Genomic DNA, 16,201 nt, shown 5'->3' on the forward strand with positions numbered 1-16,201 from the left:
GAAATGCAAATATACTCCATGAGTTTAACACTGCAGCCAAAGTATGAAGAACATCTCAAGCTGTTTGTATTTCCAAACAGGACTTGAGGGGTCAGAGGAGGGAGGAGGACATGTGGGCAGGCTGGAATGATGGATGGCGTTTAGTGGCATGCTGGGTTTGGGTCTACTCTTGTTATTTTTGCAACAGGATGTCTCTGATTACTCTCTGAATAGAGAATAAGGATGGTTACGTCTCATTGCTCAAAGGGAACATTTTTTTCAGAGCCTTACAAATTAAATAGGACATTGTAAAGCAAGCAGTCAATGAACTATCAGGTGCTGTTTGTCAAAAGCAACAGCGTCAGAAGATTCCCTGGGGTCATCAGCGGTGGGTTTGGGGCTGGCAAAGAAGGAATATGTACTCTTGTCCTATGTACAGCAGACCCCAGCTCTGCAGTCTGTATCATTGCCTATACGGTTTGGTCCAGGCCAAATTATATAAAATATATATAGCAGGTGCACACTAAGCCTCTAGATAACTATTTCAGCCATAAAGTTGAAGCAATATAGACAGGACTTCACAAAGGATGGAGGACAATTGTTTTTCCAAATCCCATTGTTCCAGAGGTCTTTGCAGAACTGGCTCCTGGCTCACAGGATGCTGCCTGGAGCAATGGTCAGGCCAAAGCTGCCTAACTTAAACACTTCTTGAGTGTCACCAGCAAAATAATGACACACTGTCCTCAGCCAGACCTCAGAGGCCATGACAACGGTCACACTCCACAGTGCAGCCCTGGCCACAGAGCATTTCCTTGAAAGCTACTGAGGTTCCTCACTGATGCCAAAGGAAACTGCAAGTCCTTGGCAACCTGTAGAAAATACTCAGATGAGGGGACTTGGGAACCATGTGAACATGTATGCAGGGAAATGAACACACACACAAGTGTTGCCAAGATAGGGCGGATTGTGTTGTTTTTTCAAAGTAAAGGCTTCAGGCAGAAAGGAAAGGGAGAAATGTTGGAAGCAAGGTCAGTTAGAATCGACAGCTGATCTTAAACCTAACTAAATTTGGGGTTGAAGCTGCAAATGGAGGCCACAAAGTGAAACACACAGGAATAATTTCTCTACAACAGCATAACATTTCCTAATGAGCCAGGTCCATGAATTAGCTTATCTAAAATAGATAGGCCAGCTCATCCAGGGTCTGGATGACTTAGTAACACCAAAGGAGTTACCAGTTTGATTCTGGCCCAAGTTCAAAGCATCGAAGAATTGTCTTTGTGATGCCACAACCTCTATAAACCTCTATAAAAAATGTCACTGGTCTCAGTGCAGTTTCTCAGTGGGCAGAAGTTCACATCAAAGCCACCATCGAAAGCTTTTCCAAGGAGGTGCAGTGAGCCAACACAATGGAGAGTCAACAAATTTTCTCACTCTTCAAAAGGGTTCTCAAGCTCAGGACTGGACCATACAAAAACCGGTATGACTCTGCTACCCATACTGACCAGTTCTGTAACAAGGACTATGTGAAATTAATAAAAAGACAGACAGAAGGGAAACCACAATATATCTACAAACAGTGCAAATGAAGGCAGATTGTAAAACGATGTCTCATTTGCACTGGATATCACAGATGTTGTAACACAGCAGAATTAAAAAAGCACCAAACATCACATGATATGAAGCAGCTAAAGAGAAGAAAATGTCAAAACTCAAACATAAGACAAATTTCGGGCAAGGACTCTGTACGTACCTCAAGCTCTCTGGGTTCCTTACCAAAGCCAAGACACCAGTCTTTTACATATGCTTTATCTGTCTAGTCTGTTTTCAACCAGTTTTAGCATAACCATTTAAGGGTTTTATTTAATCAGCCAGGAAGGAAAGAGTTCAAGGAACACCAGGGAATATGTGGCGAAATATAACAAGGTTACATCACTTGCACTGGATTATTCTCCTCCAGCATACCGCAGAAGAAATAACCCCAGTCAAGGTCTGCATGTTCAACAGTCTACAGGGAATGAGACCGGCATTATTCAAGGTAAGCGACACTTTAAAGAACTTCAAATTAGCTGTTGACAGTCAGGTAGATAGATTGATGAGTGATTACACGAAGTCCCCAACATTTCCATTTTGTGGTGAAAGCAAACATGAAGTGGGGGGGAAGTAAGAAAATCCATTAAATATGGTTTTGCCAATCTGTGGTGCATTCAGATGACAGTGAAGTTTGTTTAAGGACACTGGAAACTTATAAAACAAATTGCTTTCAAAAGTTGACAGAAAGTTTCCTAGCTATATTTTTGACCCCAGAAGCACTGCAAGCCATCTAGTAGACTATGATTAAAAGAAAAAAAAAAAAAAAAAAAAAAAGAAATCCCCCCCATCATCTTTCTTCCCTTCTTCCATGGCTAAAGGACCACATGCAAGTGGAGCAGAAGTGCAGCTCCCCTGAACTGCACAATTAAGGCTGACTTACTGTATGTACAACAGATGCCCTCACTGCAGTGGTCCCTAAAATATGTTTTTAAATAAAATTAAGTCAACTCAGGAATCTGTAATTAGCACTGTCTTCAAGAACAAATCGGAACAAGTTTATTGAAGTGCTCTAGCTATTTACAATGAGAGTGAATTTACCCCTGAGGTTCACTTTACTATTTTGTCTCAATTTTCTTGTAATTTCATCCATCACATTTTTTTCAGTCCTCCAAAGGTGATGGATAAAACACAGAAATAAACAGGACCAACTGTTCGCAGAAGCCTAAGGGAAAACATAATTTTGTTATAAATAATCCTTGGCACAAATCATGGAAATGCAATACTAAAATTGTTTGTTGAATCATTTATGAATTGGGCCTTCAGTTTTATTTTGCAAATAAGTTAGAGTTTTTTGTTGATGTTCTTTTTCACTTTGCTTTTTTAGCTGGAAAACACCCTTTGAGAAACTGAACTGATACATAATCCAGAAAACAGAGCGAATGAAGGATATATATATTTTTTTTTAAGGGAATTCCTATGCTAATACAGGGCTTTTTGGGGGGGGTGGGAGAGGGAGGAATTTACTTATGGATGATGATAAACTAAATGATGACAAATTTTTACTTTATTTTCATAAGATGCCACCATTGTGAGTCTGCACTCCAGCTTTATGCTAAACATGTAAAAAAGGCAAAGACAACATGGTGCTTCACAAAACCACTAAAAAAAATGAGTTGCAGATACCTCTGCTGGGAGAGTCAAATGAATGTTCATGATCTAACAGATAAATGCGACTACTAAAAACAATATACACTTTTGTATTTGTTCTTAGATGTGAAATTTTGAAGATTTGTTGTTACAAACTAACGCAAAAGTTCAGTGGAACATAACTGCGTGCTACCATGCTGTCCATGTAGTTGTCACACATGAAGAAATATACAATATGAGTGGAAATTCTGCTGTCTTGAGAAATTCAGTATTTTAGGGGACAGCTGATTAGCTAAACTCCTCATGTGGAAGTTATAAACATGAAAAAGAATCGAAAAACAGAGGTGAATTTCTTTGTTAAGGCTTTTGTCTGAAATTGCTATTTTTCGTCATCTGAAGAGAGAGAAAAGCTTGGAGATAGATGAAAGCAACGTGAAGACTCATTTCTCATTAGCCGGAGCAGGTGTGCATAGCCTTACCTGATCTGTCCTCGCACCAGTGGTCTGTTTTTTGTCCTGTTCATATTTGAGTCAAACGGAACCTCAAAGAACTGTAATTAAAAAAAAAAAAAAAAAAAAAAAAAAGGAAGAATCAAAATGAAAGGATGCCGGAAAGCATGCCATGCATGGAATGTACTGTCTACATCTGCAGGTGCTTTAATCTCTATTTTTGAAGGTTCAGAAATACAACGAAAACGACAAACTCCTTTTATGGAGCTTTGATAGTCTGCATTAACGCTTTTGGCATCCCCTTAGAAAGAAAATCACCTGGAGGACAAAAATAGTTTGCGCAAGTCCCCAAAAGTTAATCATCTGAAGTAGAGTTTGATTCCAAGTTCTGCTCTCGACATGTTTGACACCGCTTTTATACGTACACGATTATACATACACGTACATACAGCCCTGCCCTCAGTTTTATATTAATACAAACAGCCCTTGCAAGTGTTGTGCTTCTGGTATTTAAAAGACAAACACTACATTTTTTTCAAGATCATCTAACTTCTGAGAACCTATAACCCACCCCAAAATCAATCAACTCTTGTAAAATGCTACTGAAACTGCACTGAGCATCTAGTTCTAGCAGCAGGGAATGAACACACCATATGGTGTTATTTAATGTCACAACCCAATCCGACTTTAAACACCGCCTATGGGAAAATTCAGGCAGCACTATCTTCACGTTAGGAATTCCTGCAGGCTTTTGTATGATCCATTTTATAAAGAGCGTTACTGGAAAAGCTGAATGCACTTTGCCATACAGCAAATTGTAAAGCCATTTAGTTTTATGTGTGCAAAATAATAATAAAAATAATAAGCATATCCTTATTTATAAAAAGAGTAGTATGTATTTATAGAAAGAATATTTTCTACTGACTTATGTCTGAGGTTTTGGGGTAGGATCCCAATTATGGTGAATACGTAGGAAAAGTACCATAACAAATCATAATTTCAAACAATCAGACTGACAGTAAGCTCACTACAGTCAAACTGCAGACAGATTTAAGGTGACTATACGATAAATGACTGTATGATAAAATCTATGTTATTCCAGCAAGCTGATGTAACACTTTAAACAACAGAAGACAAAGTTAACAAACATCTTCATTTTGACAGTGCCACATTAGTGGTCTTGCTACTTAACGGAGCTGCATTCCCAAGGGAATACCAGCGGACAGGGACATTGGGAGGAGCAGGGACCCCATCAAAGCCCTACAGGTGCACATCAGGGGAAAGACGCTTCATTTACAGGCACACAGAGATTACAGGAACCACCTTTCCCATCTATCACTTTGAAGTAATGACTAGATAACAATTTTGTGAGCCTCTGCTGTTGCTCCTATGTACTGCAAGTGCAGCAGGGATCAGATACCCATGGATCATCCTGCCTAACATGGCCCATGATATTCTCCACTTGCGGTGACATTGTTAACCTCAGGTTGAATCATCTTCCCAACAGTTTTAACCATTCCCAGGAATGAGGTTATAAGAAAATCCTGTATGCATGCGAGTGAGAGTGTATGCACGTGCTCAAGCCCGCACACTAAAGTTATCCTGCTTAAACAAAACTTGCTAACAGTATGCAACAAAGCCAAGAAATTTGGCAGCGGGCATCATCTTCACGTTTTGTTATGCTTGTGAAACCATCCAAACCTGGGAAAGAATGAGACTCAGGTGGGTGGCAGGGAAGAGAGGGGAGAAGGTCAAGGAAGCAGCAGAGCCAGCAAGGGGGGCACTGGCTGGGGGACCCCAAACCTGCACTCCCTCCCCCCTGCCAGCCAGCAGCTGTGAAACCCCCTGGAAAAGCGGCTGCCTTGTCCCCCTCTAGTGGCTGGCCAACACAAATTAATGGATAATTACTGTCGTTAACTTGGCTGAAGCCTGTGCTGCATATTAAAGTTCTCAGTTTGTCCACGATGGATCCAAAAACTACCACAGTTCTGCAGGGGAGGAATCCTGCATTTGTCAGTTTGCATTAAAGGCTACAGATTAAATGCTCAAAAGATAAGAAATACAAAAGCATGGGAATTGAAATCATCAACACGGCTCTTAATTACTAGTTCACACCCAATTCACTAAAATTTCTCACCTCCATCTGCATGGTGGAGCTGGCTGGTGCTACACAGCCTTTAGATGGTTTGCCTTCTGTAAGCCTTCATCCGGAATGACTGGATGGAGCACCCGACCCACTCCCAACTCCTACCGACTCGCAAAGCCTTCCAATTTTATTATCAATATTCCTGAAGTAAACTCAGGCTGCTCAGCCAAGAGTTACTCACGCAAAAGAGGAAGGGACTTCGGGAAGAAATGCTTCGTCAAAGCATTCTGGTACAGTATTAGGCAACTCACTTATTTTTAGATAGGCAGCTAGGTTATTTCTCATCCGCCGTTTGTTGTGCTTGATCTGCAGTGGCAATGGTCACTCCCAGCTACAACTGAAGCTGGTGGAGAGCCTGGTTTAGAGGAAAAGCACAGAGGAGTCTATGGGGCAGCTACAAGCGCCACCACACGGAGCCCCGGCAGTCCCTTCAGAGGGACAGGTCAGATCTGCGTGGCTACAATGCTGCCCTTCAAGCGCTGGATGTTTCACAAAGAACCTCTATAGGAAACTGCAACGAGTACCTTCAGAGAAGGGAAAGCACCCCATTTGGATCTGAAACCAGTGATTGCTTCTGACAGCTCAGCATTTTGCTAATGGTTTGTTTCACTGTTACATTTCAGAGACAATTATGTTAAATGAAGGAAAAATGTCATTTGACATCAGACTGGTAGAGCAATACAAGGGAAAAATTCTATACAGCTGAAGTATTTTCTCCTGAAAATATTCTGAGCTACACTCAGTTTTGCTTTGTTTTTAAATACACAATTTTCCCTTTATTTCTGTTTGCAAAGTTTGACTGCTGTGAGCTTACTTCCAGTTTAAAATTGTGCATGTGAGGAGAGTCTGGCTGATTTGAGAGAATTTAAACTTACCGATAGAGGTATTCCATGTGCAATGGATAAAATCAAAATAACGCACAGGTTTTAAACTCACCGTGTCTCAAACGTAAAATGACTAAAATGAAGAACAGTTGGACACTCAACACTTGAAAGAATTTAAGTTTATGCAGTTACCAGTATAACCTGACAATACCATAATCAGTGTATGAAATATTTCCATATATTTAGTATTGTAGTTAACCCCTGAACAGAATATAAATTTTGAACAAGAAACTTCTCTGCTAAGTTAAGTAGTCAAAAAACGTCAGTCTCTGTTGTATACAGACATGTCTGCCTCTGAAATTAAGATTACTGCATGACTTAAGCCTGAATTTTTTCGCTTTTTTAAATCTGACAAACTGAATAATCTGTTACTGTCAACTGTACGCACGAAACTACATATCTGATTGAACCACAGTTAAGAAAAATCCTTTTATTTGCAATGCCCCAGATTCTTTCACTGAGCTAGTTGCTATTACATGTCAGCAAGATGCCATTTATCAAACTTTTCCCATTTTGTTCCCAGATGTTCAGAAAAATTCTCTCTCCACTTGAAATTATTTTCCCCTGATATTCTAGAAAAAATGAAAAAAGTGCATCTCAAATATCATTCCATAGGAATGAAAGAGTAAACTCAAACATATTATCTCATGCCAGGCCAGCACAGTACAGCCTGTTTTAGCAAACAGTAAATTCAGTAAGATGAATCCTGAATAAATAAATATTTTAGAAGCACTCAAGAGGCTTTTTCCTCAGGAAGTCTGAATGCATCAGTTCAGCTGGACAAGGCAGAATATTATCTGTCCCAGGTATTTGGGAAGCTAGCCATCAAAAGGACAGACAGAGGGTTAAATCTACAGCACCTAAAAATCCCTGAGTGACAAAACTTGGCAACAGCTTTCGAAGACCCTAACCTGAATTTTAATCAGTATGCATGAACATTTAAAACATGATGATGGAAAAAAAATAAATCAGGCCAGCTAGTACTTTGTGGTTTATTTCTCTGGCAGGCTCATCAGACTCTTTGTGTAGATCTCATCTAGTTAATACACAGTAATTATATCTTAAACATCTAACAATTCTTAGATTAGCTGTCACATTACTGCTTATAGCTATTTACACTCTTTTTTTTTTTTTTTTTTTTCCTTCAGCTTCATATTGGTTTCCACTTTGTTTTAAAGTGAAACGTTAAAGACTCTTTAATTTCTTCAAGCTACCTCCTGGAAGCAGCAGTCAATGCAGAGGGTAGCTAACCATTCAGACTTCCTGGGGGACACATAGACTAATACTTTTATTTGGACTAAGCCAAAATTCCCATAGCATCACCTTGCAGATGCAGATGGCATTACACTACGCTGGCACTTCGAGGACTAACATGATATGAGAAGAGCGAGAAGGTGTCCCGTGCCTTTACAGGATGCCCTCTCACTCTTTCCATATCATCAGTTAAGCACTGACACCACCTATTAAGTTTTTAAAGACACTGGCCTGACTATTTGCAGTTCATTAAGCCAGCAGAGCAGATGGAAAGTCCTGAGCACATGCTGTGTTTGCCATCCACGGTCATTCCTGTGGGAGAGATTTTAACTACTGAATTATGACAGTTCAATAGCTTTACTCCTGTTCACACAAAAATGTAAGAAGAGTGCATTAAGAGGAACAACACGTCATAGAGTTTATCAGATGGATCACCCACACTTAGGCTGGTAAACGGCTCTCGTATACACTTTGGATTTAGAGCGTAGCAAGCACCAGCCTGGCCCCCATCCAGGGCCAGCTCTAATCTGTGACACATGGTGGAAACAGCAGCAGCTGAAACAGGCAACCAGCCTTCCACATATTGACATAACATTTTACTTTAATGCTAAACACATATCTACATCAGAACCGATAATCCCAGGAATCTAAAGACAGAGCAGAACCCTGCTATTAAAAGACAATTTAATTCAAGGCAACTAGGAGGTCTTCCCATCGCAAAACCATCCCTGCATCTGAGCAGGCTTCCATGTGCTCTTTGGCAGCAGAATTGCCCTCTGCCTGTATTTGTTTCTCTCCAAAGACTCCGTGAAGGGTGGTTCAGGTGAAACTATGGCACTGATAAGTGAATAAGATGAGGCTGTTGCCAAAGAGCAGTCACCTCCTCCTGCACTGAAGTGCTGTTGGTGTCCAAAATCCTCCACGTCTTGCACTACACTGGGGAGGTGGAGACGAGCTACGGGGATGAGTGCAGGTGGTGGCCAAAGCCTCTCCTCAGCTAAAATCTCTTGCCAGAGACCCAAGCAAACATTTTTAACACAATGCAAGTAACGACCAGTACAACTGGACTCCCCATTTGAGCACTTCACTGAATGCCTACAGCCAAGGGTGAAACTGGGCTGTATAAGGCCAGTCTTGCAAATACCGGTCTCGTCGCATGAGATGCTTCTGGGGTTCTCTGATTTCCCCTGTGCTACAGTAAGCTCTGATCCTCTTTGGTCTTCTTCGGTATTGCCAAAGAGCAAGCAGTTAACCAGAAACATCACTGAAACACACGCTGGAAAACAGAAAGGCACATGAATCAGGGGGGAGCAGGTGGACCAAAACCAGGTGGAGAGCACGGTGGCAGAGCGGAGTCTGGATACCTGGAGAATAACCTGAGGTTTCCTGGGAAGGTGACATCCAGAAAGCCATTCCTCACAGCTGGCCATCTGGCCTCCAAATTTATCAGGTTTTAGCACTAGCTCTTCACGTAAGGTCTCCTGATTTTCTCATGCACTCAAAGGGAAGTTGCTGTAAGCAGCACTGGAAACCCATCAGACCACAAAGAGCTGAGTTCCTTCCTTAGTGAGTGCTTTTCCCTTCCATATTAACTAATTATTTCTACTCCTGATGTTTTCAGTAATTTATCTTACATTGTGATAAAGTAATATATAATTACATAAAAGGAGAAGAAAAACATAAGATATAACTTATGGTAAATAAGATCAAAGTCAAGATTATTATTATAGGTTTTCTTCTGGTTTCCTTTCAATCACTTTTATATGAAACCAACAAAGAATAATTAAAGTATATTACAAAGGTCTTTTTATTCAATTGTACACAGATGTGACTGAAAAAAAAGCGAAGGGAAGGATTTTCAAAAGCGCTCATGTACTGATCTAACACTATTCTCACTGAAGTCAATGGCAGTTTGACTTCAATGAGAGTAGAGACAGACCAACACTGAGTGATTCTGAAAATCCCACCCTAATTGTACAAACAAGGGAAGGATTTAGAGATTGCTGGCTTGGAGATTGTATATTTGAGAATCATAAAGGGCACACAGCACCTGTTTGTCTTCAAGATATGAAAATAAAGCAAGGCAAATATTTTAAGGATTAGAAATGGCTTTTTTTTTTTTTACAGCAGTATCTGAAAACCCTGTGGCTCTGCAGTTCCCAGTCTAGCTATAGATCTGCTTTAATATTTTCCATTTCAAAGAGGATTCTAATTAAAAACAAGATTGATGCAAGCCTGAACAATGTTACTTACAGACAGAGAAGGGCAGCTAAACAAACCCCAAATGGTCATGACCCAGCAAACCCAAGAAAGGTGTCCTAGGTAAAGCAGCTGCCACAGTTTAATTTTTTTTTTTTTTTTTAAAAAGCTCCCACAAAAGATACATTCTTCTTACTAGCCAGTGTTTAGAAGTCCGTTGCTGTGTACAGGGATGAGAACAGGAGCTAATTGCAAACAAAATGTTGATACCTGTCACTTCAGAAACATGTTTTCAGGATGGAGAATGCAAAGACTCACAGACTTCAATCAGCACTGATTTGTCCCCTCAGATTAACAACCTGCCGTGCGGGCTCTGCTCTTAAGCGCTCAAGAGATGACATGTTGCTATTTCCTTGACCACTTACAAGTTTGTGACTTTCTAGGGATTCCAGAGATATCCACTGCCCCTAAAACTGAGACTTTTATTTTAGGTTTTTCACTGCACTTAGTATTTAAGTGCGCTTAGCTGGCAGCAGTGCCCAGAGCCCTTGGCACGCTGCTTTGTATTTGTTTTCAGCTCATCCAAATCCTTTTAGTGAGTCTGACCAACAAGACAAGCTGTCATTAAACTCTTACAGCTTAGTGGCCTCTTCATCAGCACTTTAGCCAAACAGTATCCTTTGGCGATATCAGAAGTACCGTTACAAGGAGCTTGAAAAGTGCATGACCATGTTAACACTCAGGAGTGTCAAAGCAACATGGTCCAAATACCAGAGTGCCATTACTGCTGCTCCGTCCCCAGGTCCCATCACAAGGATCAGGGGTTGGCACGGTGAGGATGACAGACGCATCCTGAAACACGACGCCTGTAACTGCTGAAGCACAGCTGGATGAACTGCTGTCCCTGCAGGTGTGGATGCGCTTGTGGCATTCACCTGGGTAAAAGCAGCAAGGGTGGAAGGAAAGACCCTGGGTATGCATGTGTGTGTCTAAGCATGCTGCATTAAGCAAGGAATTAATGAAGTAGGAAAAGATAATTAAGGCTTACATGCAGCCTTCAGTTGTATGAATAACTTTGAATGAAATAATGGGGCATTTGCACCAAATTACTTTATCTACTTTACCCCTATATACAACACGTTTCTTGTCTTCATCTTTGAATCAAATTTGCTAGCACCAACTCATTAAAAAAAAAAAAAAACGCTTGTTCCATCTAATTTTTTTTCAATGAACATGATGTCCAAGACTTGAAATGAGAGAAAAAAATGTAAATCTCCTGTTTTGGTAAACAGGAAACAGGTTGGGTGACCACTGATAAACCCAGCTCTTCCCACTAGAATCAAATTTTGCTAAGATGATATTTAACAAAAATTAAATAATAATAAAAATAAAACCAGGCCCTTATAAGCTGTTCAATCTTGCAAACTGCTGACATCATGAGCCACCTAATACCATGTTCCTGAGGCCTCATGGAGGTCAGCCACAGCTTCAGGGGAAATGCAAGCTGGATACCACAGACAGGCTTTCACCTTATGTGATCCACCTTGGAGAAATAGCTTTCACAGGAAGAAATACTGGTTTCTGGCCAGCTGCCAAAGACTTCTAATAATAATAAATATTTACCACCCACAAGTCCTTTTTATTTAGCACACAATTAATGCATCCACAAACAAAGCTCCTTACTCCAAGCCTTCCTCCAGCCCCACGTCAAGGAGGGCACTTGCCCATCAAGGCATTTGGGCTCCTTGAACCAAAGGGAGCAATTGCCGAAGCACAGGACGGACTGCACTGAATGCCTTGCCATCCTTTTCTTTTGGACATGGACTTTGTCACCATTGGGCTCTTCCTTTTCATCTTAAAATGAGAATTCCTAAAAAATGTGTTTCAAGTCTGAGCCCACAGTTAGTTAAACACCTCAAGTGCTTCCCTTGTGCTGACCTAACCAACTGCACCCACAGAACAACCTGATCTAGTCAAAAATATAACTAATTTTCCTCTGTATCTTCTCATATTTTGATCTGTGTCACTGGATCAGGTCACTCTAGACAGGAAAACAGGAGAGGGGAAGGGTGAAGCTGTGACTCAGCTCCCACTGCTGAGCTGGTGCATCACGTATCCCAAGACAGAAGCAGCACCACAGCGGTGTGTCTCCCATTTAGGTGTTAAACTGTTGTCTCTATCCAGGGTCATGGAGATAAGGCAACGAAGCAACATTCATCTCTAAGCGTTGTGTTGCCCTGGAATAATAAGGGAGAACTTAACCTACCAACGCACATTTCAACAACTGGACTCTTGATCACCCCAAATCCATCACCTACCCATGCAGGATTTTTGCAAGTTTTTAATGATGAATTATAAGCAGAAGTCAGATGCAGAGATACATACATACTTTCTGCTCTTCAGGAACTATTTTATTTCTATATATTTTAGGAACAATTATTAGAGTTGAAGAAAAATACCACCTTTATGCCTACCAAAATACACTGCAAAGCCATCACTTTTGCAAAGCCATTTTCTCGAAGAGATTCCTTTTGATTAAATCATATTTGTCACGATGCCAGCATGCCATGAGTGCAACGTATAATTTAAAAAACAAACAGAACTTCAAATAACATTCTCTTCGCTGAAGATAGGAATTGCACAAGGTCAGTATCTGGTTTAAGTTACTAGATGTCCTAAAATACACAAGGCCATGTCCTCTGGACACAGTGCAGCTGCCTTGAGCAATACTGCAGATAAAATCCAATACTGAAGATGGCTTAGACAAATTCCTGTGGTGGAATTGTTACTCAGGAACTCTTGGGGAAGTATTTCTGCTGCCCAATGCAAGTGCTTAAGTCAAGCAGGAGATCCAGAGTCAACCAGGAGACACGCATCTCCTCCAGATGGCAAGTGAGAGCAAACAGAGGCAGCTGCTGGTCTAATTGAGATGCAAAGCCTTTATTTCTCTCTAGTAACTAGAGGGATCCCTGAGCTCCTGGCTTTAGCCAGGGCAGTTGTAAAAGGGGCAGGTAACAGGACAGCCCTCTAGACTATCAGTATCAGCTGCTTTTCAGTCCCCTGTGACTAGTAGAGAGAGCTATAAAATAAAGCAGCCTCGCTGCTGCTCTATTCTTGCCCAGGAGATTAGAGCAAGGAAGTGGAAAGGTGAGATTTAAATCACTTCCACACATCTCCTGGCTCCAACCCATAAGTCTAGGATCCAGGTCATTAAAATTAAAAATCAGCTTTTCATAATTTGTCACTCAAATGATAAGAATACTAATCCACCACAATGTGCTTCCTGCCAGGCACCCGAATATTAATCCATAAACTGTTCTCTTATATCACATGTAGATGTATTTGCTTTAACTGCTTATGGCTGACATGTCCTCTTAGCAATGCTTTCTTACAAGACAGCCAAAAGTAGCACTGTACATAAAGCAGCAGACTTGCCTGTTTTCAGCTATGGAAAGGTTATTTATGTAGTTGCATACACATAAATTACTTATTCAAAACATCTTTTAGTTTTGGAAATAAATTAACTTTTACACTTGAAGTTACTGGCACCTGTGAAAAAGAATTTGCTTTGGTCCATCTGTATTTGGCAAAAGAAAAATGTACAGCTCCTTCTGGCCAAAATATTAACCCCCCCCCAAAACCAAAACCCCCAAAAACACAAGGAACGAAATATGGGAAAACTGTAATATAGCCAGTAAAAAAACCTAAACATGAACAAGGGTGTAAAGTGGCATCAGCGTTTACTGACATGCTTCAGAAACACAGTACGGTAACATTGCCCAACTGTTGCAGAATTGATCTGCTAGACTTACCCGCAGCTCAAACCTCTTAATATTAATAAAATCATTCCTCAAGAGTTAATCCGTTAAAGTATTTAAAGGGTTGATATCAGGTAGAGTTTCAAGTCACATTTTTACATAAGGCATATTTAGGGAATCTACCAGGTCTATAGGAGAGTTTACAAGTATACCCTTCACAATAAAATTTAAAAACAACATTTTCCTGTTGTTCAGATGTCTGAAAAGAGAGCAAGAAATCTCTGCAGGGGATTTCATGATTTACACTTTACTGGCAAGAGAATAGCCTCATTGCTTCACTCCACCATGCACCCTCAGTGCCAAAACGAGTCTAGTTTCTTATATTCTGAAGAGCTTGAAATGTTAAGAGATAATATCAAAGGCACCTTGATGAGTGCAATATTGAACTTCATTTGTATAACTGGCTACATTTTTAAAAAATCTTGCCAATAAAGCAAATTAAGAGGAATCACTCTTCTCTTTCCCATCTGTACAGAACTTAACAGAAAGCTGTCAATATCCTAATAATATATATTTATTTTCTTTTTAATTTCACAGACCACAGGGAAAAGCCCCATCTCTGCTGAGGAATGTAACAGTTACAAAACCTCCCTAAAGTCTACAGCTAAAGACAAAGTTGCACGTCTGTGAATAGTGGGTTTCAACCAAGGGTCCTCAGACTGCACAGAAGAGGTTTCTTACAGACTATCAAGAAAAGCAAGTTGTACATGCGGTGTGGCAGGCCACATCTGTGACATTTTCAAGGCGTTCTCCTTCTAAAGCTATTGCAGCTCTGCTGATCAAAAGACATGGAAGAGTTGCTCACAAAACTGTATGAAGTTTCTGGTCAAGCCTAAGTATTTTACCCATAGTAAATTAGTTTTGGTAAGGGATCTCTCTTCATAAAAACATGATTTTATGCAGAACATGTAGATCTGCCAAATACAGTCACAAGGTACCATACAACAACAGATATCCAAGGTATATTTAATCATATAGCACCAGCCTTGCAAGTAAAATCCAGTAACCATCTACTTTTTTCTTTTTTTAAAAGCATAATGCACAAACGGGGACAATTAACTGAAGATGACCATCGTTATGCTCTTCTGCTAAGGGCTGGAAGACAAACCTATACACTGAGAAGTCAAGTTACAAAGACATCTCAAACCAATAATTAGGTCTCACCTTTCCTTCCCCTTCATTAAGAATGAAAGTGAAGCAAGAGTCTCACGATGACCCATTAGAAAGCACAAACACCCAAACCTGTTGCAGGGGCATCACATCATCCATCTTTCTAAAGCTGCCAAGAAATGTTTGTCATTCCAATACTGCTTGCATCTCCCAAATGCTAAGATAACACGCCCATCAATCTCAGCTAGAGTTAAAAGAGGAGTTGAAAAATAAATAGTTCTGAGTCATGTTACTAAGAGGGATTCCACACACTATTAATTTTAGCTTGGAAACCAATTAAGACACCAAATCAGCATTACCTCCCCCCCTTTTTAAGGTATAATAACCTATTCGCTTGCGTAAATTTATTTATTTTGTGACAGTGATCCTTTCAAATGCTTTAGAAGCTGAAACAACAATAACTTTAGTCCTGGCTTCTGACAACAGGAAAATGTTTGCCAAAAGGAGGTCAAAGATATGGACAAGACAGCGTGATTCTATTTCAGAAGGCCATGCTTAAAACAGAAGAACAATAATAAGAAACATAATGACATATAAGCAAAACTTCTCCTAAGCACTGCATGACCATCAATATGCTGGAAGAAATTGGTGCTTTCCACTCAAAACCTGGGGCAGCCTTTGTCCCCTTCAACCCAACTGCGGTTTCTTGCTCACGAGTGCCACCAGCTACGGCAGCACTTCCAAGGCAGTAATCAAGTGATGTGAGTGTGCAAAACTGCACAGACCTTCAATAAAAAGGTTATTAAAGCACAAACTCACTGCCCACCTGAAGGGCTCAATGCTCCCACCCAACTCCTGAAGCTCATGCAATGGATATTACCTCTACCTAGCAGTGAACTTGCAGGAGCTTTTTAATATTGACACAGAAATGCCACTCTTGTCAGATTTGTCTTCCAGGTGCCTCAAATGTCACCTTTGTTTGCTAAGTGCTAGTCCAATATGAAGTTTTCTGAGTATCTATGGGGGGAAAAAAAAAAAATCAACCTTGCACCTCAGTGCCCTAATTTCCCCTGGGTGCCAGTATCCATCTGAGAGCTTTTTGGAGGACTATTTCAAACTCCTTTCTGTCTGTGTCAGCACAGGGATCTGGAAGGTTTGACTAAACAAGTCTCCCTAAAGCTG

General features: G+C 40.5%; 1 protein-coding gene across 1 annotated transcript in view; it reads right to left on the minus strand.

Moving 5' to 3' along the window:
* The window catches only part of COX10 (cytochrome c oxidase assembly factor heme A:farnesyltransferase COX10), a 103,934-nt gene that overhangs the window by 28,415 nt on the left and 59,318 nt on the right, over nt 1-16,201 (minus strand). Inside the window, exon 5 of the mRNA XM_075720068.1 lies at nt 3,639-3,709. Coding sequence (XP_075576183.1) covers nt 3,639-3,709 — 71 coding nt within the window. The remainder of the gene's footprint in view (nt 1-3,638; nt 3,710-16,201) is intronic.

Source organism: Pelecanus crispus, chromosome 12 (assembly GCF_030463565.1).
Source record: "Pelecanus crispus isolate bPelCri1 chromosome 12, bPelCri1.pri, whole genome shotgun sequence".
NCBI lineage: Eukaryota > Metazoa > Chordata > Aves > Pelecaniformes > Pelecanidae > Pelecanus > Pelecanus crispus.